At 39.6% G+C, this 25,308-nt stretch overlaps 1 protein-coding gene across 2 annotated transcripts in view; it reads right to left on the bottom strand.

Moving 5' to 3' along the window:
• The window catches only part of inpp5a (inositol polyphosphate-5-phosphatase A), a 75,277-nt gene that overhangs the window by 5,275 nt on the left and 44,694 nt on the right, over window positions 1-25,308 (bottom strand). For both annotated transcript variants that reach the window (XM_077729921.1, XM_077729920.1), the window contains exons 10-13: window positions 13,873-13,968; window positions 13,421-13,495; window positions 7,930-8,003; window positions 136-247 (exon numbers count right to left, since the gene is read on the bottom strand). In XM_077729921.1, the coding sequence (XP_077586047.1) occupies window positions 136-247; window positions 7,930-8,003; window positions 13,421-13,495; window positions 13,873-13,968 (357 nt within the window). The remainder of the gene's footprint in view (window positions 1-135; window positions 248-7,929; window positions 8,004-13,420; window positions 13,496-13,872; window positions 13,969-25,308) is intronic.

Here is a 25,308-nt window from a genome sequence, read left to right as displayed (position 1 = left end):
CGTCAAAGATTTCCAGATACTATACAAGCCAATTCTGTTTTGGTCATTAAACCAACTATATAACGCATGTACAATCCTCCTAAATGAACTTTGATGGCCTTTATAAAGCTGCTTGATGATCAGGATGAGGCTCACCTTTAAGACTAGGTCTCTGGCTGATGAGGACATAAGGATTCGGTCACACCAGGCTGGGCATCTGGTGTTCATGTACTGCTTCCCTTGATTGCTGTCTTCACTGTACGGATAACTGAAGGGAAACAAGCCAAACCCAATAGATCAGTAACAACGTTAGTTCTCAGTAGAGTACAGCCTTGTTGTACATCAAAACAGACTCTAACAGAAATTTAATAAAGAACCAAACAAGAAACAAGATAGAAAGGTACAGAAAAAGTTTCCATCAAAAGTCAACTTATGCAACTACTTCAGATTAATCATTTGAGGCAACAAATCGCGATAACCTCATAAATTACCAACTATCACTATATTTCACCATATCAATATATTGTCAAACCACTATTGAGCACATATAAGTTAAAAAGAGGACGAATCGCAGAGGTGAACAGGATTGAATGCAATCACATCTACTTTATCACACAAACTGATCAAAGTATTTTCATTAAAACAACAGGAGGTCCATTAGCATGACTAGTCATCTGCGTAATCTCTTAAATCAACACATACGAATGGCTTAATCAAAGTAATATTTCTCTGCCAACTGCACAGGTTGTGAGTGTGTTTGGTGGAGGGAGTAACGGAAGAGAGAGAAGGGGAGGAGTAGAATAACAGCGAGAATGAGAGCAATTGCAAGCCGAGGGAAGACTGGGTTTGCTGATATGTATGACTACATCCTTACACAGTCATCAAAAACAGATTAGGTACGGCGGCAAATGGCCAATAGAGATTGCACGTGTCTTGGAACAGCAGGGAATGATCACTTGATTTAAGCAGCGGCAGGCGTGGGGCCGGGCGAGCTGATAAAGATTTACATTGTTGAGAATTCAATTTGCCCATTCGGCTCATCAAACGGCTTCAGATTTACACACCAGCAATCCAATTTGTTTGCCGGTGCTCATCAGGGTGGAAGGGAAGCTTACATACTGTAATACCAATCCAATTTGCTCCTTCAATAGCACATGTGCTAACTGTAGCAGAACACAGAGTGAGTGTTCTCTGCAAGTATGATTTTATTATAATGCATAACTCATAGTAGAGCGCCTCTACTTCTTTATAGATATGACAGATGTAATGTATTAAGAGGCGTTTGATTGCAAATATGCTAAATGAACTCACAAAACCATGAACCCATAGAGGACAAAATCACAAATACCAACTTGATTATGGGTATGCATTGACTTAATTTGGTAAATCCAATACTACAACTACAATAACAAATCCATACTTATCCAACAGCGTTATCATAATTCAAATTATGTTCATTCTACTCAATAGCTATAAATAAAACTAAGAATTTTCAATGTGGATTTTTTTATTTATATTTTATACAATTTAAGTGTGATTATAAAAGTTCTAGGAGTTAGTCAAGTCTACAGCACCTCAATATAAATATGGCGTAAACACTGACATTAGACTATTGTACGTGTGGTGTTCATTTTTGTAAATTGTGACTTGATGTACTGGCAGAGAGTGTACTCTAGTGTATGGGGTTACAGCAGGGACACACACAGGGTCAACACACACACATGTCCACACAAACACACACGCTCAGGGCCCCCCACCAGGTGAACAAACAGACCTGCGGAGCGATACTTAAGAGAGGTTCTTTGCATTAATACCAATTGAACAATGCATATTTTTTTGTATGTTTAATTAAATGGCTAAAATTTGGAACCAGGGATAAAAGAGAGCAGGAATAAAAGGAGTAGTTTAGAAACGAGAAGAATTTCTGCAAGAGAGGGAGTAAATAGAAAGAGGTAGAAAAGGGCAGAAATCTTCAAAGGGTTGATTAGCTTCTTGAATTCAGGGTGGCCTGAATGCCCCCTGCTTCCTGAGGGAGGGATCCCAGTCTTAACAGAGAACAATTCTCCTATCAAGGCCTCAACTCTATTACCGTTTTATTGACCAACAAGCCAAAGCCCACGTTGGTGTTGAAAGATATTGAATGTAGACTTCCTTCTGACAATAAACTTCTACCAGATACCAAATGAGCCATTGGCTTCAAAACTTAGTCATTTTTGATGGCAGTCAGCAGTTGTAAAAGCTGATTAAAAATCTCTTGACAATGGCAATTAAAGGGCAATTCTGTGGACCTGTGCTTGTATAGGTTGTTCCCCTTCTCTCTACCGCACCCTGCATTGGTACCGAGGAAGATAACAAGCCTTAATGCAACAGCAAACATTTGAATGGTGTGCTCTGGCTAAAGTGATGAACGTGTCCGATTAGTGGCTTCACAAATTTATCACGGTGGGTAAACGGTCTGTGAGGGTGTGTGGGCTGCAGGCCATCAGTCCTATCAGACCCTTATTGCCTACACAAAGACAAATTGCAATAATTAATGGGCTAAGCTGATAACTAACAGCCGTGTACCTGTATAGAGGGGTGACACAACTTATATATATACACACACACACACACAGATTTAAAAAGACACACACATTGCTCGTTAATAAATTGTTTAACTAATTGTTAACTAATTGTTTAAGTTAACTTCTTAAAAATGTAAATATGATCGTCAATCACTATTATACACTGGGTGATGCAGGTCAGTTAAGTTTACCCCAGCTGGATAATTATTTAGCAGTCATTTGTGATACCCATGAGGTCTGAGCGGGAATAATAAAGTCATTTACAAAACATATTTTATTAAGTAGACATTTCGATTTTCTGATTGGTTTGTTTGCCCATTTTTTGTGGCACTGACCTATCATCTCAGATGATGCATGAGAGTATGGTCCCATATCTAGAGTGTGTAGAGCCCATCAAGAGCTCACTCATTCACGCTTGGATTGGGGCTTAATGTTTGATTTGACTGCAGACACATTACTCACATTTACTTCAGCCTGTTTGTTTTCACACAGTAAAACGAGGCGAGGTGAGGCCTTTCCCAATGTTTGTGTGCGTGTGCGTGTGTGTCACACTGTTATTGAAGGAGAGGGTTTGCCATTCACATTTTTGTCGCAAGCTTTCTGCAGCAACACAGATGATTTACAGGAATGTAACGTTTAGTTGTTGTTTTTTTAAACGTCAAGTCTGAAGTACAACCATTCCATAAAGCCATCATCTCAAAACCAGATCTCCAAATAAATTATTTTGTCAAAATGTTAATAATATATTTTAACAAAGTCTTTGTATAACTACCAAGATGGGAATAACTGACTGTATTTTTAAGAATCTAAGCGATCATTGACAATTTAAGGGCACAGAAGGGCATAATGGGATAATGTCAATATTCGCAGGGCATCAATTGGGTAAAACGTCAGAAATGACTCGCAACCTCGGCTGCAATGTTTGTTTGCGTTGTCAAGGGAAGCCTAGGAAAAACACAACACAACATACACATACTCGCAGGCGCACAAAAGATCAGCCAAATGCTATCAATAAAGCGGGATGTTTGCCTCAGTTTGTCGGGTTGGGAGACTCACAGGCACAACATTGGCACAGTGCAGTACAAACAGTGTAAAATGCCATCAGTAGCTCATTGCTCACAGCTCACTCGGGTTCAGCTATTGACATGTGTAGCATTTAGTTTCCCCACACCAAGGAAAGAAGTCACAGATGGCCTCAATTGAATCCATCCTGACAAAGATTGTTTTCAACAAAAACCCTGCCTTCAGTGGCATCATCACAGGCAATGACACATGACAGTGGACATTATTCAGCTATTATCGAGACAATGGTCCCTCACCAATTTCACAGGCTCTTTAGTGGTTGGAATGATGGATGAGCAGATGATTGTAAACAATGTTCACGTTAACTTGGTCAGCTGTTTTTCTTCGCCAGCCACACACACAGCAGTGCTTTGTTTTATAATTACTTTAGTGTGTCTTAAACAATGGAGAGAGGGCCTCTGATGATTATTCCTATCTTTCCTTCAAACGGCTAAGTGATTTAACCAGAAATAATGTCTCAACTCAACCTAATTTCTCATTTCTAGCTTCAGGGGGGGAAAAAAGTAAGCTAACACGTCCGGGTCATTTTTTAAGGGCACTCTCACTAATCTTCAAGTCACCCACCTTGTGACCTCAGAACTCTTCTCTTCATCCATGTCTAGACTTGACAAACACCCACACAAAAGACAAGTGCCATTCGTGTGCCTTTCATGCATTCCCAACATTCTATGTACTTCATGATAGGGAATATAATGAAGAAATTATTATCAAATAATGAAATGAATGAAATATTCATCATTTTCTTACATTTTGAAGGATTCACTTAAAAAATCCAGAAATGTAAAAAAAAAAGTTACTTCCTCAGCTGCAAACTATTCAAATCTTTTATCAAGCAGGTGCAGCATTTATGATCAACGAAATGGGACATGTGCATTCGGGTAGCATTCAAGCAAATATTGATGATTTATTAAAGGCCACATCACAAGCTGTAAGCACTGTGCCATGACTTTCATCTATTTTTTAATGCTCTGCTTCTGCCAGAATTTTTCAAGAAACAAATCCCTTATGTCTCATCATCTTTAGTTTGGTGCTACAGTAAGAATATTTTTAGTTTTTTTTTTTGCTGGCATGACTAAGAGTGCATTTAGAAAGCAATATTCACATTATGTATTTCCTTTTTCAAGCAAAGCAACAGTCCAATTGCTGTGATCTGTCTTCTTCCATAATTCCCTTCAATTTGCTGTGCTTAACTTAGATTTTCATTCCCTGATATCACTCATCATTTCCCACATGGTGGAGTTGTGCTGTTGGGGCAATGTCACTCAAAATCTTTCTCAAAGCCCATTTCCACTAACCATGTTAGGGACAGAATACGTTCCAATGCTATGCTCTCATTGTCCACTGCATTCCCCCCTGACGCTGGGCTCCCGATTTAATTTTTGCATTGATTTTGTGCAAAAAAGGGGCCAATAAATTGGATCAGAAGAATACTAAAAGCTTTCCTCTAAATCAATCAAAATGCAGCATGAATAAATTGATATACATAAGACATAGTGTGGTAGTAAGGGATACAGAGTACACTAGGTAAATAAAGGCAAAGGCCGCATTTTAACAGGGAACTCCTACATTTTGAGGTGGCTCCACCCACAGCGTGCATGTAGCACTAAGACATGGAAATTACAAACTCAAGCGTACGAGTAAATCTGTATTCCCCAGAAAATTGGGCAAAAAGTGTACCCACCAAGTGATGGTGTTGGTGTGTGTGGCCTTGTGGCTGATCAGTGCATGGCAGTCAACTGGCTCCAGGACCAGTAATGGCAAGTCGAGGGTAAATTCCACACCTCTCTGAGTAAGTACTTATACTTGTCAGCAACAAATTTGACAGGCCATTTTTAAGATTCAAAAGAGGTGCATTATAATACAACTGTTGAAGAGGTGTATTAAGAAAAGAAATACTCTACACTTACAGTAAAATACTGGCAGCTGTGGTTGCCAAAATTTTAGAATGGAAAAAAAAAATCAATAATACTTGTAAAAATGTATAGTCTTTCAAGAATCATAAATGGAACCTTCGATTTTGTCAATATATTATAGTCAAAATAATGTTAGTAAAAATCAAATATTGTTATGTTTTACACTGTAATTGATCGGTCTTGATAGGGGTGTTATGCCTTTTCTTCCTGATTGCCCTCTGCAGACTATTCAAACCCACGCTGTGTTTTGGCAGTCGAATGTGCTAACTACTGAGCTACTGCAGACCAGTTGGAGGAAGTTTTGTGCATGTGGGTCAAGAAATCATGACTTTCTGAAAGCTGAAGAGAGTGTAGTGGTAGTTAGTTGCAAGACTAGTGGGATAATAGTCAATCCGCCTGACTGCCACAGTGACAGCGTGTGTTCAAACTCCAGTTGGAGAAGAGGGCGAATACAATAAAGGGAATACTGTGATGTCACTTCTATTAGAGCGGTTACACAGATATACTTTTTACAGTCATTTAATGCAAAACAACAGTTGTATAGTATTTAATATATAAACTAAAGTTATTTTTACAATAGTTTGTTGTTAATACGACAATGAACGTTTTACTGTTTTCCGCCTTTTTAACGGTATAATTCTGGCAACCACAGCTGCCAGTATTTTACTGCGAATTCAATTTTGGTGTGTGTAAATATTACTACTACTACAGTTAAAATATATAGGCTAGAGATTTTATTTAAATCTATTATGTCATTTTTACTAAAGCAGCAAATAATAGTCAGCAGAACTACAAGGTTAAATCAATGGCTGCTGTTGAAGGCTACAGACGTCCAATCCAATTGAAGTGGGAGGATCGCCAGCGCTCCCAGTTCAAATGAATTGGACATTTACTAGTGATTAATATTCATACCAGAGAAATGAAAAGAGCTACATAATTGGACACCTATGACTGTCAATAGAACTGAAACCGTTAAATGTGTTTGTGTAGTCTTTCTTCCACACTTTGTGTCTGATGGTACCCACAAAACAGAGAGAATTCGCCAACAGATGAAATGTTTGTGAATAGAATTGATTTATGGATTTGACCAAAAGTGAGCCGTGTGTGTGCCTCAGTGAGGTTGTCTTCTGATGGCCACCACTAAAAAGAGTAATTACTTCACAGATGGTGAGGGGCTGGACTGGAGCAGACTATGTGATGGAGAACAATCATTGAGGCTTGATTGCTCAAGAAGCACAAGGCGGACCTGACAGGAGGAGGGGTTCCAGAATGTGTGATGATGAGTGTGTATAAGTGTAATAGAAATGGGAGGAGGGGACTGTTTAACTTTAACTAGGCCACTGCGTCCCATTACGAGGTTGACAATGATTTGGTTTGTTACACACACAGAGTAGATCAAATCAAATTTCATGTGCTGCTCCTGGGTTTCATCTATTTGATTCATCATCACCTCAACTATCATCAAATCATTTGTATTCCAACACAGCAGTGGAGTCATTCCTTCCAGCAGAAAGATGATTCAGTATTATATGGATCGGTGCAAATGTCATCCGGTATAAAAGGACAATAAATCCTCATGTCACTTATGCAAAGTGATGTAAATGGGGCCCCTGATTAAGACACAGAGTCATTTAAAAAACAGGGACCGGCAGAACCTTGACACGCACACCTACTCGGTCTTAAGGATCTCCCATACATGTACATGCACACACAGTAACTCAGTAAAAAAAAAAACTGAGCAGACAAAACAGGCTCTTCGATAACTACTCTATTTCAATCTGTCTCTCACACACGCGTGCACGCACACAGAATAAAATCCCTGTAGCCCGGCGCCTGCCACCCGAGCAGTTTATCAAGTAATTATTGTTTGATTACATCGTTTCATTATCTGCGCTGATTGAGTCACAACCAACGTCAAAGGTCAAGCGCCATTAACGCGCTGCTCCCGAAACATATTTCTACGCCGACAGCGTGTTTGCCCTCCCTCTCTTCTGAAAGGGCCAATTGCAAATGCATTTGTTTGAAAAAAAGGGAGGAGATCACATGCTCCAAACCCTATTGAGACAGAATATTCATCGCAAACAGAGAATTCACACCAAGTAGTATATTCAGAACATTTTCTGTAGTGAGATGAACAAAGTACATCAATTGTAAAAGGCACTATATTTAAATGTAATGATTGATTGAAATTAATGCAACAGTAACTTATTTTAGTAGTAGCAAGGATCTATTACGTATTGACTTCTGCTATATACAATATTACCAAGTAATGGAGGATATTTTTAAATTTTACTGGATCAATCATTGGCGGAATTGTAAAATTCTGGAACTTATTTTCAGATATTATATGAATATGTGTTGTGTATATCTGTGTTTGTGTGTATCCATACCTGGGTGGGAAAGATATTTCCAATTCATGCAGTCGGTCTTTGAAAACTGACAGTTCTTTGTCGTCTTCTAAGAGCTGTAGTGAGATGATACAGAAAATACTGTAAAAAATATTCCAGGAGACATAAACGGCAAAACTTAAATTCAATTACATTCAATTACAACAGCAAAAAAAAAAACTACTAGTCAAAACCTTCATAAGAATTAGACAACTAGAGAACTTGGCAATATTGAGACTGTGTTTGACTTGGGGAAACCTGGTGGGTGTTCACAAACAGACAGGCAATGACAACTTACATTTTTATCTTTGACAGCTTTTCTGATAGAAGAGCTGCAATGACACAAACTACTCAATAACAAGAAAATCCATCGCTGACTTGTTTGATTGATTACTATCCATCCATTATTTCTATTGCTTTTCCTGTGCAGGGTCACTGGAACATGGAGGCTATCGCAGCTGACATGGGGCACGAGGCGGGGCACAATTGCAACGCTCACACATGGAGACAGACTCTCAATCATACATCTGGGCAATGTTACTGTGGAGAGACCAAGGAACAAACTACCCATAAAAAAGCCAAAGTTTAGAATTGCCTTGTTGCTGTGGAGCTAAAAAAGCGGTTTCCATCAGATTTAGTATTAACTATTCGCCTTTTATACAGGGTGATTGGCTATCTAGGAGTTATTAACTCATTGGCAATGTCAGACGTCGAATCATGTAGCTTTTAAAAAGTAAATTAAATTTGTTTATCGAAGTTTATTACTAGTAGACATCCAATCCATTTGAATGGAAAAGAGAGAAAGCAAATAAACAAACCTCCCTCGTTCAATGATTTCGACGTCAGTGGAAGCCTGAGTTAACATTGGCAAAGTTGTAAATGAAAATAATAAGGCTACCATTAGTAAATATTTTTTATTATTGAATCGTTTTTTTTTCTCACTAATTCCAACATCCTACCAAAGTGCCCATGGGCAAGACACTGAACCCTAGATTTCTTACAGTGAGCATTACAGCAGCACCGCCTACTGATGTATGAATGTATGTGTGAATGGTGAATGTTGGAAGCACAATATACAATAAGTGCTCTCCATTTGGCATTTTGTCTATTAAATTAGAAAATAATAATAAAAATAACATGATAAATAATAATGATACCTATTAATAAAGAGATTTGTGAAGAATGCCTACAAGGTGAATGAGTCTTCAGGACAAATACCATTTTTGACAGCACTGTGTGTTCACAATAATGTGTATTATTTGTGTGTACTTCTGTTGCCCTATCTGACAGGGGGGTTCTCTAGCCACCGTGCCAGTCTATCGACACACTCTTCATTAATCATGTCTCCTCACCCAGCTGTACTCACTCACTTGAGTGTAAACACACACGTCCCCCAATTTACCCGCTTTCACAAAAGCCATAAATCATGAGTGAAAAGTGCAATTAGTGGCTTCTTGTATACATTAATTATCTAGGAGATAAACAGGTAGCAGTGGCACCTGCATGACTGCCTCCCTGAGAGACTGACAGCGATGTTCTCTTAGCAACGCTCTCTCGCTCGGGCCTTTCCGTTTCCTATAGAACGGGAGACGTGAAGTTGGATGGGAGACTTTTGGTTTTGATTATAAAATGGGCAGTAGGGTATTTTTCAGGATATGGAACAGTTACTGTTTGAAACTACTACGATGCGAAGAATATGACAGAGACGGAACAGCCAACTGGACATTAATGACATTACATTGGTGTATTACATCTGGCGCTACGGTGGCGTGTACAAGATGAAATATCAAAAGACAGGGAATGGTGGACATGGGTAATAATCTGCGAGGAGAGTGGAAACAAGAAAGGACAATGCATTGCCGTACGAGAGTGTAACTGTTGGCTCGTCTGACAAATTCCTGCTGTCTGCCGATGATTGAGCGTGAAGTTCAAATCATTGTCCAGTTGACACATGTGAGCTCGAGTCTGATGTCTTTGCGGTGGCTGTCTGTGTTAGTATTTGCGATTATGTGTCAGCCATGTAGAACAGTGGTCATTACTTGCAGCCAGCAGGGCCTCCCAGCCGGAGTCTCTGTGGTTCAGGAGGGCAGATGTGCCGCATTCATCAAACTCACGCTGCCGGGGTCATAGGAGAGACTCACACACTGTGGATGAAGGATGGCAGAGCATGGGATGCAACCCCACGCTCCACTGTCCACCCTATGTCACCATCCATCCACTGTGAGTGCGTGTCAAAACCCAATCAAAGTGTGGAGGCACACACTATTATCAATATATGAGCCAATGAAAATGTATCAACTCTTTTTGATTGAAGCATTATCATTGGTAGTATTTTAGCCAATAATAGATTAATCTTTTAAATATTTTAGTGATTAATAGACACTTTGGATGGATTAATCTGCTGAACAACCTTGTGATTAATATGGTTTCACAATTAAACTATGAATTCTAACGTGTCCAAGTCAAAGTGGACGGATCATTGTCATGGGAACATTATCATTGACAGTTAGAGTTTATGGTAGATGAATCTGATGAATAATTTTGGATTCATCAATTAATTCAATAGAATATTCATTATCTGGCATGAGTGAATCACCAAAAAAAATGAAGTAATATAAAGACTATTTCTTGAAAATTGGAGCTCTGATTGGCGAAAAAAAAGAAAAATTCAAGTAGAATCCCTGAAACCATGAAAATCTTTACTTAAATTATTGTTCTAATATTGCAATACTATCTTAATACAAGTTGGGCACCTCTATATAAATGACAAGGCACATAATATATATTTTCAGGACAGTTTCTAGTTAACCTAGAAACCTTACAGAGTTATGTTAGCCATGTATTATTCTAGCATGTGATATGGGGTTGGACATTGAGTGAAATGGGGTATAATACAAATAATTTAAGTGGGCAAAAGAGTTGGTACAGCAGGTGAGTAGCATATGGCTGTGTGTACTTGCGATCGGTTCTAAGTGAATGTTGAGTAATTCATTCAGGTGAATGGACAAGACGGCGTGCCAGAATTTCACACCACATTTAATCCGAGGTCAATTAAGCATAATGCTCTGTCGCCGTGGCGGGTGAGTGGTTTAAAAATCAGCTTATATTGGTTCAAGGCCTCTTGACATTATAAAGCCAACAGTAGTTTGTCAAGCAGCAAATGACCTTGGGAGTTGTGGAGGAGGTGATGTGAGATGATGCAGTACAATATCACACAGGGGGGAGATGAAGAAGTGTCTGGGTAAAAACTGCCCTGTCAAGAGGAGAAATTTCTGACTTTGCTTGGATGAAAAATCTCATCCTAAATCAGGAAGGCAGTGATAGTTAAGGCCGGAAGTTGAGGGTGTAAAAAAAAAAAATAAAGAAAAAATTGAACATGAGGTGTTTGGCCCCCAGCTGTCCCTCTCCACGTACCGGTGACTTGTCGGGCACCTGTAATTGTGCTTTGATTTAAATCTTGTCAAATATCCTCTGTGACAACACCTGGTGCTGTTAAAAGCCATCAATAAATGCTGGGGTGAAAGGTCATTTAATTTGATTTTTACACCTCATACTTGGCTTTCATTGCAAGGGCAATATTTTTCCCTCTTTTTATGAGACCTTCATTATTTGGTGTGGAAAAGCAATAAACTGAGTGACAGAGAGGTGGCCGATTGGTACCAGGAGGAGACCAGACCGAACAAAGCTGAAATCGACAGCGTACTGAACTGCTGAACTTTCATTTCCATGTTAACTGAGTTACGTGGTAAAGAAGTTAAACGCATGTCACACCAATTCCACAATTTGAGTTCACGCACGGAATACCTCGAGTGACTTCCCAAATCATGAATATCAGATTGAGTAGCACATGGCATATTTGTACATGGACACATCCGGTCGCTTTTTTCGACAACCAAGGACGAAATCCAGCCAAAAATAATTGGCTTCAGACGGTCAGCTTTCGTTTAGCATTCTGTCTCCAATGCCGTTTGGGAATTGTGACACGCACCACAATTTATTTATTTATTGGACATTTCTAATGTTAAAGGTATCTCTGGGCTTTTGAAAAATAGTGCAAGCAATGCGGCCAGCATGAAAAAGAGAGGCAGGCCAGACAACGGGGTTCATCACTTACTCACCCGAGCACACGCCACCTCCTCTCTTGGTCCCCTATCTGCCGACACTACACTGACAAAGTTACAATAAAGAGATAGTGAAACCGAATCAATGTGGCTGTGGGGGATTTGACCATGTGTTTGTGTGTAGAAGCCAAGTGGGGTCTGCACGTAGAGCAGCACACAGATGCACAACACAAACACGAGAGAAACACACGCAGACAGACGCACACACTTCCATCCCTCCACTGGAGCAGAGCCCCGCCGTGCCCCTTGACGCCACAAGAGCCCGGAAAATTTAATCTTCCCAAATACTCATCAGGGTTCTCCATCGTCCCGCCTTGACAGCGCCGGGGATAATTAATTATACAATTTCGATGGGAATATCGACTAAACAAACCTATTAATCATAGCAAAAGTCAATAGGCATGGACACATTCAATCATGTCCCAGCCAATGATTACTACTTTCAAAATACAATAATTATTTTCAAGAGCTGCTTTGAATTAAATTTCTGTCAAGCTAGTACAAGTCTTACAGTTGATGAAGGATGCAATGATTTTTTTTCTTCCCCTTTCCAACTGGAGAAGGGATATTTATCCATTTAGAAAGGTAGTTTGTTTTATAAGGATCATAACATGGTGTGTTTAACTCGACCATCAGATTATCTCAGAAGTCCCCATTATGTCGTCTATCTTGTCTGACTTGGCCTAAGAAGGCGGAGGGAAGGGTGTGTGCTCACTCCACTTACCCCATTATAATTCTTACACATTTCAACATAACAAATCAAATTGTTTCTCTTGCTTGTAAAACACCTCTTAATAACCTTAAAAACCTCTTTATTTTGCTTCGTGCACATGTACTTGTATTTGATTTAAAGTGCATAATATATGTGATACACAATTGACTTTTATCCTCTACACTTGGGCAATATTATGGAATAATAACATCTGCCTGTTCCATATGTATTTGATCATTTGAACCGAATTTCCATTGTGTACGTTGAGTTAAAGTATATTTTTTGCATTACCTTTTAAGGGGGTTTATAATCCATTCAAAGCATACCAAAATTGGCTCTCTAATTTAAGAAGGACAAAATGTCATGAGGATTTTTTTCCATGGTATTAAACTTGTATATTGTACGAGTTTGAACAAAAAATCTTAGAAAAACAACTAATTTCTAATTTAATGGGAGGCTTTGAGCACAATTTAAACTGATGTTCTTAAAATGTCCAGAAAATCAATGTGGAATGCGATCAACGACAACCATAGCCATTAGACTTTGAAGAGAAAAAGTCGATAAAATAAAATTAAATATGTAATAAGTGACTTGGAATAATGAAATGATTGAGAGTGGTTGTTTGTATAATCAAAAGATTCAAGATATTTCAGTGACTTACCGAGGTCCCGTTGTTTTCCCGGAAAACGTCTTGGTTGACATAACTAAAAAGCTTCTTTTCAAGCTGAAGGATGACCTGAATTAATGGCAAGAGAGAGAGAGAGAGTTGTCCCTGATTAATACCAATATTAATGGGAAGAGCACTTTGTAATTAGAAAACTAATGACCAGTGCTGTGCTGCAGTGTTAGGCAAATAATTATGTAATATCATTGAAGAGGTGATACATCTTCAGTTTGAAGAAATATAGTTTATTTTTACCTACATTTACAATAGTGAGATTTTAGCATCCTATTGTGCAAGAATAAATTACTTGTCATTTAAGGGGTCTTTGGTTTGTCAGCCAAAACATGTTCTACAAGTATAGATAGATATTGATTTTTCTGTGGTAATCAACACATTTATTAGCTAATGTAAAATGTGTGTGTGAAGGCAAATTAAACCATCTGGCTTACCTTTCTGTCATTATCACTTTCTCTAAATATTAGCTTGTTGACTTCATTGGTGTCTGTGGTTCTTTCTGCCTGCATTGTGGCGGATGAACATAGTCTCTGAAAGGGACAATTCAAAAGATGAAAAATGCTCAGAGTTAATATGGACACATTTTTACAATAAAGATAAAATGCTATAACTGTGAAAGCAACCATTCATTCATTTATCTGAACTGCAAATCGTCACAAGTGCAAGGAAACGGTATGCATTGGCCGCCAGCCAATGGCAGATCATATACACCACCAAATACATCAAAGATCCTTTCCATAGGAATTTTTTCAAACCTGGTTATTATTAAAGCAAGACAATCAACCACAATGAGAAAAATGAGGGCCCATATGACTACCTGACTTCTCCTTAACTAGTCCAATGTAGTGACCCCATGGATTGGGTATATGGTTAAATTCGCCTTTCAAGAACTAGTTAAACATTGGACCATCTGTGTTTGAAGACAGTTGAATGAGGTAATCCCTGAGCCAGCGGTTCCCATACCACACAGCAGACACTGGATGAGCTGATTGAAATTCAAAGCACAGATTAGATAATCAGGTCAAGCCAATATATTGAACAGAGAAGCCCCTTTGAACTAAAATGTCCCCCCAATCAGGTTCTTTTCAGACATGAAGAATTTTCTAGATTGGCACACTAAGTTAGAGCAATTACTGAACTGAATAAAAATAACTTCCTCACGGCATTAGCGCCATTTTGCTACGTTTGCTCAGTTTATCCACAAATGCAAATTTCTGAAGCCCTAACAAATCGCTCCATCTTTCACTCATTTAGGCAATCCAAATGCAGGGTCAATATGGTCACCTGGCAGCCAAATGCTAATGCGCTTAAGTGTGCTTAAGCAGCTTTATGCAATGAATAGGCCAAAGAAGAAGCAAGTGAGAATGGGTAAGAGATACTTTTCCTGTCAAAAAAAATCAAATTCATGCCTTTAAGATTCCTTTTGAAAGTAAAGAAATTTCCATCTTTGTCCCTTATTTAAAACTGGGTGAGTATAGACCATTATAGGGCACTCACTTAAATACTACGGGGTGGAGGTGGGGGGTATGGCATGAGTAGTGCATTTGGGGCAGTTTTCTTATTATCAATTATATACTAAAACAAATTTAGTTTTTTATTCATTTGGATTGATTTATAATTTATTCATTCATAAAACATGAACATATTGAATAAAAATGTCTAGGTCAATAAAACACCAATCCTTATAATGTAACTGTAATGTATTAGAATGTGAGGCTTCAGTCCTAATTTACTGCAGTTTTGTCCCCAAAAACAACTTGCTGAGTTATTTAAGGCCACATCAGTGCAGTGACGCGCCGGGCATATTTCGGAATATATCAATGCACTCAAAGGAATATGACATGTCAATATACTTCCATTGATCATCAGAAGCTATATTAGCAGTTAGAAAGTAAGATGTCCTGCCTCATTTTTGCATTTTATGAGAGCCTGCAAAGTGATTTGGCATTACATTGCTGCATTATGTGCCCAGGTCAACAACGAGTGTTTGTAGAGGGCCAGAAGCTGGGGGTTGGGATGGGAGGTCGCTGAGGAAGGCGCTGGCTTTATGCATCAATGGTGAATAATCTCATGACTGTCGGCGGAGGAAGCGCCTGTTTAAAGGAGCTCTCTATTCCAGCTGGTCTTTTTAGTAGAGAGGTTAAAGCAATCTGCCCCACTTCAAAGACCAAAGACCCACACAGACACCCAAGCCTTCTGTCTTGAGGCCTTCCAGCAGATGGAGGGGAACCGCCATGCTAAACTTAAACACTAAGAAACCTACCCACGACAAATTTAACATTGTCAATGAGCCATACATATCCATAATGATTTAACTAACCCAAACAATATCCTCCGTGTGCAAATTATTCCACAATGTGTTTATGTGAAAATTTTGAATGCTTTTTTTGTGTTTAAAATGTGTCAAACTACCTTAGCCTGTTGCACATTTCTTCACAGTTGTAGTTTTTGTTCCTTATTTATTCATTCTTTATAAAAGGGCTGTGCATATTTTATAGTGCTCGTATGGTCTTTAGTGAACAGATGCTGTGTTTAACTGCCCCGAGGGGGCATATTATTTTAATTGAATTGAAAAAAAAATATCCATACATATAATGTTCAAAAATGTTACAATCATTGGATTCTTTTTCATTCATATTCAATACGGTGAATTTGGCATCATTGGCGTTCCTATTATGCATTTACAAATCGGTTCACTTGGGTCGGAAAATTGTGCAGCAGGAGAGACAAGATGAGTGGACAATGAGATAACTATTCATTCTTCATTACTGGTGGCTAGAACAAGGGTTCCCCTTTTTGTCAGCCAGGGCACTGGCATTGTCAGAATACACAATTATTTTGTAGCTGCCACACATGGAGGTTGCCAGCTAAGAGAGTGTGTGCCAGCGGTGCTGGCAGGTTCGACGTGAATTGCTTAGCACCCTGATCACTTTTCCTCCGTTTGCTGTCGTTCATCATACCAATTCTGCATGCATGATTGCCATGTCTGCCTGAGTGGGGTAGGAGGGATGCATTCAAAGTGGGTAACAACAAATTTGGCTTCCTGCTTTACAGCTCGCTATTACACAGAAAAGCCAGTAAATCAGCTGTCTCTCCCCACCCAATGTGACTGGACACAAGCCAGAGTCATCCACTCTTCCGTCCCGTAGCTGGCTAATTTAATGCTTCCAAACAAAGATTAATCACTGACAAACAGAACAGGATTGCTATTCAAAATGGAGGTGAGGTGAGAGTGGACGTATTATCAACAGCAGACTTAGCCTGAGCGTGACCCACCGATCAACTGTTGACCCTCCGAAGGCTACCCGGTGTCGTCCGTAACAGCAAGTGACGCAGAAAGTCTCAACTCTTCCTGTGAACCCACTGGACTGTGTAATGGTGAGTTTTGTTGGCAATGTGTGCGCTTTAGGAGGTCTCCTAACCTACCACGCCCTTGTCAAAAACGAGCTTAGAGAGGTAAAAGGGCATCTGAGATAGTGATAATGTGCCCTATTTATCTTGTGCATTATAACATCTGGGAAACTTCTCTAAAAACAATAGCACACATTGAGGCCTGCCATTTGGGTTTAACCTTCAGAAACCAGCCAAAAGCATTTGTCCTCTTGGAATAGATAATGGACAGGCCACAAATCATTCAAGACAACAGGACGAAGGGGTTTGTGAGTGTGTGAGAGAATCCCAATTCATGTCTATGTTTTGTGTGCGTGTGTGTGTGTGTTCCCCCCTGGTATTTAACTTCTCTGCTGGCCCATTCTGCAGGGCCCCGCAGGACAAATTGCCCAGCATGGATGTCTTTGAGAGGCAGTGCAGCGCGCAGAGAAAGCGACAGGGCTGAAACACAGGCAACAGGCCCATAAAAATTCATCACTTTGACCCCAATGACCTCCCGCAACTGGGAGTTGGGGGGGTCTCAAACACACACACACACGCAAGCAAAGACACACAAGCCAACCAAACGCCCTCCGTTATAAACTACTATTCTAAAACGTACCTTATACACTTGGAGCTATCTTGGACTCTTAAGTTAACCCTGTCCTATAATATAAGTGAAATCACAAACGTATAAAGTCTCTCCTTCAGACATGTATGGTGACAAACACAATAGCCATGAAAAAGCTTTCTACGCAGGAAAAGACCACCAGATGCTTCATTGTGACTCTGCTTCTGTGTAAAGTAGCGGCTGTAAAAGGAGGGTGGGTTGTTCTTCTGTGGCACATTAGTCCCAGTAAGAGGAGGTCATTGTCTCAAACCAGAGCTCTTGACACATTACGGCCACCTGTACAAAGAAAGTCTAATGAGAGATTTAATTTGAGATACCTCCCCTGCCACTTATAGTCAGCATTTTGTAACCAACCATGGCAGATGTCTCCAAGACTGTTTAACGTACCCACTCTTCTCAATAATGCTATACATAGTAAGATTACTCAATTCAGTGGTCATTTCAATGCAGTTAGCTTCATTTGTGATGCTTTTGAAAAGCAATGTTGTCCAAAGCAAATTTGTCCTTCATGGATTTTTTTTAAACAAGGCTATCCTGCAAAGAACATTTGTCCCCTTAATGAGAAAATAAATGCATGTCCGGCTGTGCCATGGCCATTGAATGCCATTTAAATATAGCCAACTGAATTGCTATTGATGGAGTATAAACACTTACTGAGCACTTAAAAAACATTGCACCCATTTAATTTACCTATCCCACCATAGCTCTAGTTAGAAATCAATTAAAGGAAACAGATAGTGAGGTAATCTGTTGCTCCTGAGTCAATTACTGGATATCGAAGAGGCACTCAGTGATTAGTGATTATCCAATAAGAATGCAGAGAGTGTTGGGTTCATTACTCGGCTGTTCAACAAAAATTGGGATGGAACAATAATTCTAGGAAAGGGAAAGTTTTATCCGTCACCTAAACACCAAGATAGATTATTCATTCTTAATTGTTCAGTCTATCTAGCCGTGAATATTTAGATAACAAAAAGAGTCATAACCTCATCTCCCTAAGCAGTTGATTTCATATACACAGGCAGGTGACCAGATTGTTTATTGAGCATTAGGTAAAGACCCCAGTGAGGCATAATAGCCCCTTTTGACACACAAAGAGGACTAATTCATTTGCCTACCACCCTTTAATTTGTTTGCATCATTTCATCTTAATGATGGGCTTGTCTACCCCGGGTGAGAAAGAGGTGTAATTCAGTCAAGGAAAAGGAGAAAATACTGGAAGAGGGGTGGGGTGTTGACACCCCAGCACCGTGTGCTAGGCAACCATCTAGTGGGTGGGCTTTGTGATACATTTTACCAATTTTTCATGGCCATCCCTCTTGATGTGACCCCACTCAGGGCCTTTTATGCTCCTGACAGCTCTGCGCAGGAAAACATGCTGCCTCTCTGATAGCATGAAATCGGGAACAAAGACCCCCAGGGAGAGGAGAAGGGGGCCACTAAGGCCCACTGTGCTACGGTCCCGCCTGGCTCTGGACACAAACAGATGTTAGGCCAGCCCTGACTCTCTCGGCCCCCCAAAAAGGAGGCCATTTAGAAGAAATGGGCCTGAAATGCATTGTTTTCTGCATCCAGTAAGACAAAAATGGGAGCTGATCCCTTAAAGGGCTGGTCAATATGTCCATCACTGATAAATCAGACAAGGAGGAGGACTAAAAGAAAAATACTGTGAATTTTAAATGTGGCCATTAATGACCACTCCTAAATATGATGGGATAGTTGTGAGCAGGTGTGAGTGGAGCTTAGTAACTTAATGTCAGTGGGCCGAGCTGTTTAAAAGAATGCAGTGCCAACAGAAAGTTTACGGCTTAAATACAATGCCCCTCTCCGGTCGAAGAGAAGCGCCACCGATGAAGATGACATTAAGTACACACAGGGAAACAAAGTTAATAGGATGATCAATTCTAGTTTGACAATAAAAGACAATTTATTCATTACTCATTATTGTCCTCTTTAACTTGGCAAAGGCTTGAATTCAAGCCATTAAAACACCATGAGGCAAAAGTTTTGCTCAAGTGAATGGGAATTGTGACTGACTTGTTGAGTGAGCAGCCATGTGTAGCCTCTCTTTTACAGACTGCTCTTTTGCATATGCATAGAGTTCACTCAAAGATTACAATGCAGGAGAAAGCAAAGGGGATCCTGCATGCACATGCTTGTGCACAACCCCCACAGTCAACACATTATTTTGGCAGTGTTTCCATCATTGACATTTTGGGGAAAAACATATTTGTTTTTTTCCAGAGGATAGCCCCAAATGCACAGCTAAAAAGCAAAAAAAAGTGAGAAATTCTTGAAGGGCAAAATCATACACCTGATCTCAAACCAATTCAATATGCATTCCATCTTTTTTCTATTTCTATCTCAACACCTGACAGGGTCAACTCAAGGGCTTATTAGGCCATACTGCCTCCCATACCCCGTTTGTGCCAGGCACTGCGCTCATCCTTGGCTTGGTTGGTCACACAATCTTGCTGTTGGCATGGTGTTCCCAGCTGCCAGTCACAGAGGACCCCGCCGCTAAGGACACAATGGCAATAGCATAGCTGGTGCCGGGCTCAAACGGCCTGTTGTTAATGACCGAGACCAACAGAAGCCATTGCTTGTTGCCAGCATTTTAATTATATGGACATCACTTCCAGCGTAGCTGCAATGCACAAGTTAAGCCCTTATAGCTGAACCCGTTTCTCTGTGTCTTCAGCGCTGTATTCATTAGCATCAAACGCAAACAGAGAAAAGACAGAGAGAACAGCCACCGTTGTCTGGAGGGAATAGTCTCCTTCTATATCCAGATGGGTTATCTGTGATACAATGGTTCCTCATTGTGATAGATTGGACTGTTCTAGCAAGATAATGTGCCTTTATTGTATTGTTAAGAAATCCTTGGCATCAACTATGAGGCAATAAAAAGACGGGGGTCAAATAGCGGGTGCTTATAACCCTGTTTAACTTGCATAGTGCAGTAAATGGGTGGAGTTACCTACATTGAGACAATTGAGATAGCGTCAGGGTGGTTGTCTTACATAGAAAACAACTAATTTGCTAGTCTAACGCAAACCATCCAATGACTACAGATAAAATTCCACCCACTTTGACCTTGCAACATATAGAGAAGATATTTATCTCCCAGGTAGTCCACTTTTACAATAGCTAGTATAATTCGAATATTAGGAGATAAAATACCATAAGAGAGTAACGTTTTACGATAAAAAATCTTGTACACTAACGTGTCAAAAAATTTATTAATTGATGAGTTATTAAAAAGAAAAGATTGGTATAATGGAGCAGGCAAATCTCTATCTAAATTGCCTGAATCTCTCTAGTTGTGTCATTGTCATTTTGAGTAGACGCATTTTTTTCAAAAGTTCATAGAAATAAAAAAGCTATAGTGTGTTTACATAAATGTAGTATACACAGTATCTGTAACCATAGGTCTTTAAATACATGGTACTTGGATAATTTAGGAAAGGCAAGTCCCTTGTGGAGGGGTTGAATAGAACAGAGGCCCAATCAGTGCTAGCCCACTGGTTAATGGATGGATGGCCCCAAAATTAATTAGCCTGACTAATGTAGTGTACACTTAATTACACTTGCCGGCTTTTGATTTATAGCTGGCACGTAACACACATGCTTGTCAAAGACGGGCTAAAAGGGAAAATTGCTTACCCGTTACTGATACAAATTATTTACTCAGATGAGGTTCAACAGACACGACAATGGCTATAAACTAGTTAATGAACATGTTTGCAACATGCAGTATGTGGTACATGAACTCATACAGACTTGAAGACCTCCCTGAAAAGTGATCATGGTTACTATGAAATAAAAAAAAACATAAAAATACATATTAAATACTAAAATTAATTAATAAAATATGTGAGTGATTATGATGTCATTATTGGCTATTTTACTGGTATTCATCAGAAGTGGGGTTAGTCAATGGCTCAACCTTTAATTTCATGCTGCACAACAAGAGAAAGGATGCAGGACAAAGAAAGAGAGATTGATGAACGTTCTGGCTCTCTGCAACTCTAGCAAAAACATCCAGGAGGTGCTGATTCAAAACACTTTATAGTGAGAGGCAAGCAAAGCCTAATAAAATCTATCCATGTAGCGACAGATCATGCCGATTAAAACAGCCCCATGCCATGTCATGGGGACAATAGATCAAGTCAGCAATTAACCTTCCTGCCAGGATCTATCAATCCATACATTGGTGAAGGCTAGCCAGCAGCACAAATTCTCCACAGATATTAAATTTACATTCTATTAAATCTAATTAGGAGGGATTTTTTTTATATGATGGGTGTCTAGGCATTGAGCCTTGAGCTTGTCAACAATACAGTTAATTCATGACTACGGGTTACCTCAAAGACGTGCACACATGTGCAGTAATCTCAAGAATATATGAACTTCCAATTCTGTTTATTTATAACATTTATGGATGAATAGGAAGCATATAAGTTGCCCCCCCTCCCCCAAGAACCGTGTAGTAAAGTTGTTAAATACATAAAATAACATTAATAATAGTACAAATTTATTGTTGTTGATATTATATTTTTTAAATGGTTTAATTAAATGAAGTTTTATTTTTAATGAAAGCCATTTCTTTAAATAAATCAAATATGTAGGATAAAAATTACTGTTTTCCACTTATATATGTATAAAAATAAAAGGTAGTGAAACAAACAACTAATTTAACTTTTTAAAAATACATATATATCAACGACAGCTGTCATCTCATCAAAAATAACTGACAACCAATGAATTTGAACTGGGAGTCTTAATAGCTTGTCTGCTCTTTGCCATCATAGTAGCCACTGAAATAAATGTGTGTCTTATAAAAGGCTGATGTTAAGAAGAAACCACGGAAGACGCATCAACAAGTCCGAATCATCTCAAATTGTTCGAAACCCTCTCTTTGGATTCATCAGCACTGATGCAAAGCATGATCAAGCCAAACCATAAGCAAACCCCATGGGACAAGCAGGTCGGTGGGGACTGGACGGCCTCCAGGCCGCTCAGCCCTAACATTAGTCTCCACGTGGCTGTGTCCTTTGTCTGCCAGTCAAAGGACCGCTGAATGGAGGTCAATTGAAACCAATTCCCTCTGTCGGCCACAATTAATAGGGTTGCCCATGCTAGAGAGAAGGGGGGCCTCTGGTTACTGATCCTGCCGAACAAGCATGCCAGGAATTTGCCACCTGGAATTTACCCTGTGACAATAACATGGCCGCCGCTTCTTTACAAATCTGCCTTCTTTTCTGTACACAGTGTCTCATGGTGGTACATGGTCAAATAAGCCAAATTGAGACAGGCATGATGAGGACAAGAAGTTGTACAGTTTGATGTTGGATAGAATTAGTGATTGTGGGGCCTGATGTTTCAAACCACTTCACCAGCTATCAGACAAGTCAGAAACCCTAATCTCTTTAATTTGGAATATATAACCTCCTAAAATATACATCCCTTAGCACAACCATTTTCTATTGATGCACAGAGTGGTTATATAAAGACAGTAAAGGAGACAGTGAGAAAGAGAAGCAGTCTGTGTGTGCCTTCAGATAAGCATGGGCTATCGATCCAGTCCAACACTTTGTTGGATGTGCACTAATTGTCCAGTTGACATTAATTGTCATTAGAGGCCCTAAAACGTCTTACTTGCCGTGAGTTACATCGTGTGTCATGGTTCCAACCCATTTGTTTATTGGTGGCAACACAACTCTCTCAGTCGCTAATATGCAGGGCACTGTAAAATTGAACAAGTTGACCCCCGCTTTGGACGGGTTTATTTGAAGCAGAGAAGCTTCTTTAATGGCAGATAGATGACATCATCAGCCTTTTCTAGTATTACTACAAAATGGTCAGCATGTTTGAAGAACACTCATTAAAATGCAGAGAAATTATCTCTGTGTTTGTCCACAGCTCTACTTCCTAAACCTCAAAAGCCCCCCCTGGATTGATGCCACTCCCATTCTTAAGTGGGTGTATCAGTCAGATTCATTTGGCTTTAACAAATTAGTTTGGATGAGTTTGTGTGTATTCACCCTAGATGTGAATGTGTATGTGAATGGGGGGCAAGGTGCATATGAAAGGAGCAGTGTAGAAGGGAGGGGGCAGAGATGGACACACTGATGCAAGCCTTACACATCCCTGGAAAAGGGGTCATGACCCTGAGCACACTCAAACAGCATGTCAGTGTGGTAGAGACAAGTGGTGGCTTCGTGCTTACCTACCACAGAGCAGAAAGGACGAGAGACGCAACAAGAAAAGAGAGTTATCTAGATTAGGTACACGGGCTAATCACAGATGATAATTCACACACTGGAAGAATATATTCTATGATATTCAACATGGATTTAAAAAAAGCTTTCTTGCAAATGAAAAACTTTGAAATGACGTATTTGTAGCTGTTGACATGTTTAGTTACATTAAAAATTGTTTTACTGTTAATTATGACTAAATGAATAAAATTACATATCATTTAATACCATTAATTTAACTATATTTTTGTGAATCAAGAAAAAAATACTAATATTATGAATAAAGGTGTTTTTATCATTAGTGATTTTGTTATTATAATCAGTGATTTTACAATAGGTAATAATGAAACAAGCTTCCTCATCAATAATAATATTTTTTATCTACATGTCTGCCTACAGGACATACACACTGTGGCAAAATAAATGTGCACCAGGTGACAGTTCATTGCAATCATTGACTTTCTCAACAGCTCCACTGTTTGTATAATCTACTGTTGAGAATCCTTGATTTGGATATATTATCTCCAAAGAAACACATGCACATGATCTGCAAGTTAATGTAACTTCATTACAGAACCTAAATCAAATGTACTGCACAAACTTTGAGGCTGTCACTGCCTCTGATGGACTGTGAAGCAAAAACATCTGACTAACAGTGTTGCTTTACTTTATCTCAGAACTAGAACCAGAACTATCTCATCTCTTTCACAGAACTGTCAAAAAGAAATGAGCCCTATTCAGTCTAACAGACTCACCGATCAGCATTTACTGTGAAATATTCATAATGTTATTTAAAATACTTGCTTAAAGATCATAGGTTAAATCTTTTTGCTCTGACATAGCTACTTCCTCTCAGCCACTTAGGAAGAACGTCATCATCGACTATCCATGAGAAGCAAACAGCTGCGACTAAATTCCTGGTGATGGGCCTGGAACGTATTTGCTAGGGTTTCAGTGTAGTTGCAACTTCTGGTTGCCCACTTTCTGCAGTAAACTACAGTGGTCCTAGTGGCTTAAGGACCACTTGCACATGGGCTCTTCATGTGTGCCTCACAAAGTTAAGTCCTCCTTAAGCCAATTGAAGAAAACCCCTCCATTCCGAAAGCTTCCCCTCCTCTTTTCTCTCATGAATGGGCTCCTGGTTGAAATGAAAAACGCCCACACCTTGAACAGGGCCACTGATTCGAAAGCCATTGTTGTGAAGTGGAGGGAGAGGATGGAGCAACAAGCATCTCTTCAGCTCGGTTATCAACGAACACCCATAGTCTCCAGTGTGCCTTTATGACTTCTGATACCAAGACAGACCCCCGCCCCACCGCCACATGCCGAACTGACTGCACTACCTTGCTCTTGCTAGCCTCATTTGCACCAAGAGAAGGACAGTGCATGGGGAGGAAGGGACAGAGAAAGAGCAGTGAATGGTGGCATAACATAACAATGCACTTGGAGGCACAGTGAGCAAACACAGCTGGTCCATCCACAGTGAAACTTTTAATTAGTCGTAATGGTAAAGACAGTCCTTTGAAACGACTTTTACTCCTGTTTCCTGCCATGTTTTTCATAAACTCACACTTGGACTGTGTATCAAAATTAGTTTGATAATAGGC

The sequence above is a fragment of the Stigmatopora nigra genome, chromosome 12, assembly GCF_051989575.1.
Source record: "Stigmatopora nigra isolate UIUO_SnigA chromosome 12, RoL_Snig_1.1, whole genome shotgun sequence".
Lineage (NCBI taxonomy): Eukaryota > Metazoa > Chordata > Actinopteri > Syngnathiformes > Syngnathidae > Stigmatopora > Stigmatopora nigra.
Note: the sequence above shows the minus strand (reverse complement) of the source record. Positions and strands in the feature narration are given on the sequence as shown.